The 4,008-nt window shown below is 44.8% G+C and overlaps 1 protein-coding gene across 1 annotated transcript; it reads left to right on the top strand.

Annotated features, from left to right (window-relative positions):
• The first annotated feature begins 419 nt into the window (after positions 1 to 419).
• Positions 420 to 2,446, top strand: LOC125535357 (methyl-CpG-binding domain-containing protein 4-like). Its single transcript, XM_048698414.1, has 2 exons — positions 420 to 776; positions 1,741 to 2,446. The coding sequence occupies exons 1-2, from the start codon at positions 438 to 440 to the stop codon at positions 2,224 to 2,226; spliced, it is 825 nt and encodes a 274-aa protein (XP_048554371.1). The 5' UTR covers positions 420 to 437; the 3' UTR covers positions 2,227 to 2,446.
• Positions 2,447 to 4,008: the final 1,562 nt, after the last annotated feature.

The raw sequence follows: 4,008 nt of genomic DNA, 5'->3' as shown, positions 1-4,008 counted from the left end.
TCGATATCTAAGAATATTATGTCCAAACCTAATCATTCTATGTTGATTACTAATAGGATCACCTTTCTTTCTAAAAAAATGGATCAACCATAAAAATGAATGCCACTAACTTTGTTGACAGGTTTTTTGAGTTCAGACTACACTACTTGCTAGTGGATTTCCTTGGGAATTTTTTTGACTATAAACAGTAGGGTAAAAACCCCACTCCAACTTTTATAAACTAAAAGACAAATAGAGGTTATTAGTACAACTAGGAGTAAGCAAAGAATATAAAATAAAATAAAGAAAGAAACGGAAAGATAAAGAAGGGTTGAGATAAGCCAAGAAGGGAAGAAAAGAAACAAATAAAGAAAGGAAAGACAACTAATCTAAAAAGACATAGATTACATAAAAGAAAGCAGCCACACCTCACATTGTCCTCCCAAACAACTTTTTGGATGCTCGGCTTCGAGCTTTTACCTATCACTCCATTGAATCTGGCGACTCAAGGGCGACTAGGGTTTCCCCAGCGCCGCCACACCCTCCCCCCTCTCCGTCCCATGTCGCCACCCAAGGTGGTCGCCGGGCCAGCCTGTGTGGTTGGCGATGAAGGTCGTGGTGACAATTTTGCCGATTCGTTCCCTAGCGGAGGACCTTGGACGCCAAGGCGGCGGCCTCGGACGGTGAGGAAGCGTTCGTCAGATGTGCTAGCCGGCTTCCTTGGCTACACGGGTGGAGAGGATTCGGCTGATTGTGGTCGCAACCCGGATTCCCCACCTTCTGCTCCAGATCTGAAGGTCAAGCTCATCTCCTCCTCAATTAATTCCCCCACTGGCCCTGTCTGCTTTGTAGCCTTGATCGCTGGATCTGGTTCTAGCGGGGCTGGTGGTGTAGGATCGATTCCGGGGAAACCCTTGTTTGGTTCTCCGGTCATGGTAACATGCTTGTGTGTGTGTGTGTTGATTTTCTCCCTAGAGGTGCCACTTAGGTTTCTCCTCTCGATCCTGACCCGGATTCCTAGCGAAAGCTCGAAACCTGTCTCCGGTTGGGCGTAGACGGTGCCTTGTGGTTGTGATGTGGTTGGTGGGTGCTCCTCGGTTCTGAGTCCGAACATTAGTTTTTCTGTGGAGATTGGAAGTTCCAGCAAGTGTCGATTCTTCTTTGGATTGGTGTTCTTCGGTGGAAAGCTGTGTGGTTGTGACTCGCCAGCTCCGCGCCTCCGAGCCGGGGCAGAAGGGGATAGGGTTTCCCTTCCTGTTGACAGCAACACAATGATCGTCATATATTTTGACCAATATTTATAAATTTTCACCAAGGCTAATGTGCAATATATTTTTAAATGGAGGGAGTAAAAAATTATATGTGGCTCAATTTATCATACTATAAGAAACATGTCATTCAAAATTTAATTCGTTCAAACACCAAGCTCTTGCAAGCAAATCTTGTTTGTTTCCTAATGAACCTTATGATTAGGATAATGGATAGAGTACGGGAGGACTGTCAGAAAGTAAGCGATATGGAACTTGAGAAAATTCTACGCGTCCTTGGCATTTTTTCTTCTTGTTTTTCCATTCTTTAGATTTCATAACCATGTACATTCATATTCTCACTTCATTCATGTTATTACTTCATTAGATAATTCTTCTGATGTCCTAACCATGTACATTCAATTTGGTACTTCATATAATCTGTTTGTCTTGCCTGATACAACCAACTACTAGTACACGTGCCACCTTAAACTAATTTAGGATGATTTGACAGACTAAGAAAAGTTTGAAGGACTCCATCGGCATGTACACGGTCCAATGCTACAAATGTAAGAAATGGCGCAAGATCCCAACGAAAGAGGAGTTCGAGACGATCCGCGAGAGCTTAGCCGAGGACCCCTGGTTCTGTGACAGGGACCCCAGCGCCGGCCGTTCCTGCAAGCAGCCGGAGGACATTCCGTGCGACAGCAGCTGCATCTGGGTCATGGACAAGCCAGGCATCCCGCGCCCGCCACCTGCGACGGAGCGGCTGGTGATCATGCGGCGTGACCTGTCCAAGATGGACACCTACTACTTGCTACCCAACGGGAAGCGCGCGCGGTCCGGCAGCGACGTGGAGAAGTTCCTCCAGGATAACCCGGAGTATAGGGCGAACCTGCCGGCATCAAAGTTCTCCTTCGCCGCGCCCAAGATCGTTCCGGCGACCGTGAGAGAGAGCTCACTATGGAGGGTTGCCAAAGCCGAGAGGGAAAAAGTTTGAGGAGATGGACGTGTTCGGATTCTGATTACTGCTACTACCCGAGCGGCAGCGGCAGTGGCAATAACTAGGTACTATGGTAGTATGAACTTTATGGATGCCTCTGTCATGCATGGTGCTTAATAATGTGATAGTCTCCATCACAATGTTTTATCCTTGTTTGTTTTTAGTGTGGGTTGTTAATCACTCTCATGTTCTGAATAAAATTGTTCACCTTCATTATGCATGCCGGTGTATCTTTCAACTATGATGGCATATGGATAAAGATGCCCCATGAAAAAAAGTAGGCTGAGCCATATGCATTGAATTTTTTTCCTCAACGCAAGCTATCACTAGTGGGCCTCATCAAGCAATACATATGCATGTCATGCATCTTTACAGCAACATATCTAGTGCATCCATATGTTTCGTGTATCCGTGTATCCTTTCCATTCTCCACCAGACGATCTAAATCATGCACTTTGTATCCAACACAATGAATATTTGCATTTAGCCGCCCGCTTCTGGACTAAACAACATCTTTTTTGCAAAAATGTCTTGAAACCCTAGTCCATGATCCCCAACCCAAGACTCAACTGCTTTCTCAGTCCCAAATCGTGGGCTCATGATCTCTCATCCCGCGCCAAATTCCCTGCTCGGAAGCCTAAATCTCGGTCGGAAGGCCGGTGACGGACTCGAACGACCCCCTCGAAGGCCTCTGCCAACGGCAATGACGACCTTGACGTGGCCGATGGCAATGATGACCTCGATGACAGGCCGGGCGAGGGTGACGGCAGCGACGATTGTGACGGTGCACCCCACGAAATTATTCCGATGAAGTACTGACGTCCTCCTTGACGCCCTCAAGCGACAGCGAAGACTTATCCCATAGGAAGCTGTAGGTTTATTTTTTCAGATTCAGATTGCCTGGCTTTTCATTGATTTAGCAGAGAGGAGATTACAAAAATGCTGACTGATCGAAAACACGATCAGTAGCAGAGTGTTGAGAGAGAAAATGGGCTAGAAACTATTGAAGCCCATGCTAGCCTAATGTACCAAAACTTATATCTCACGTTGGATCCCCGAAAGGGGTCTCTAAGCTGTAGGCTACAGCCGATGGATTAGTGTCAGCTTGTATAAGTAAACTGTATCTGTATTTGCAGCTAATTGAATGGTAGAATGTGAGATGCTTTCACCTATTTGTGTTCATTTCTCAATGGTTTGGAAATCTTTAGATGATGTTGGATTTGGCTTGGTCAGATCTTAAATGTCGGTTCAACATCTGCTATGTTATTTCTCTTGGCATTTGGCAATGAATGCATTTGCTCGGTTTTGTTGTTAAAGTGGGCACTGCATTCACCAGCTATACTGCAATGATCTTAAGAGCATCTCCAACAAACACGCTATATAAGCGCCGCGCTAAAAAATTAGTGCTTTTGCGTGTCCGCTACCGGTTCGAGCGCTTCAGCGAAGGCGCAAAAACCGGCTATTTTTTAAATAATACATTTTTAATTAATTTGCATAAATATTACGCCGACATTTTTATTTTTAAAAATAATACACCAGCCTAGTCGGCCCACCGCAGGCCAAAGCCAATTAGTCCCAGTCGGCTTGTTGCGGGCCGACTAGGTGCATGCAGCCATTTTTCTTTTTCTGTTTTTGGTTTTAGTTATTGTTTTCTATTTATTCTATCTATCAAATGAATCTCGTTTGTGTTGAATTTTTTTGCATAAATTACTAGCAATATTAACAGGCCACATATAAATTTTCATAATTTTTGGAAAACCACATATTTACAATTGTATT

This window comes from Triticum urartu, chromosome 1, assembly GCF_003073215.2.
Source record: "Triticum urartu cultivar G1812 chromosome 1, Tu2.1, whole genome shotgun sequence".
Classification (NCBI taxonomy): Eukaryota; Viridiplantae; Streptophyta; class Magnoliopsida; order Poales; family Poaceae; genus Triticum; species Triticum urartu.
Note: the sequence above shows the minus strand (reverse complement) of the source record. Positions and strands in the feature narration are given on the sequence as shown.

Excerpts from the sequence above, each read along its gene's own strand:
- LOC125535357 (XM_048698414.1), top strand. The coding sequence starts at position 438 with ATGCTCGGCTTCGAGCTTTTACCTATCACTCCATTGAATCTGGCGACT. Across the intron at positions 777-1,740 it reads CTTCTGCTCCAGATCTGAAG|ACTAAGAAAAGTTTGAAGGA; the intron begins GTCAAGCTCATC and ends ATGATTTGACAG.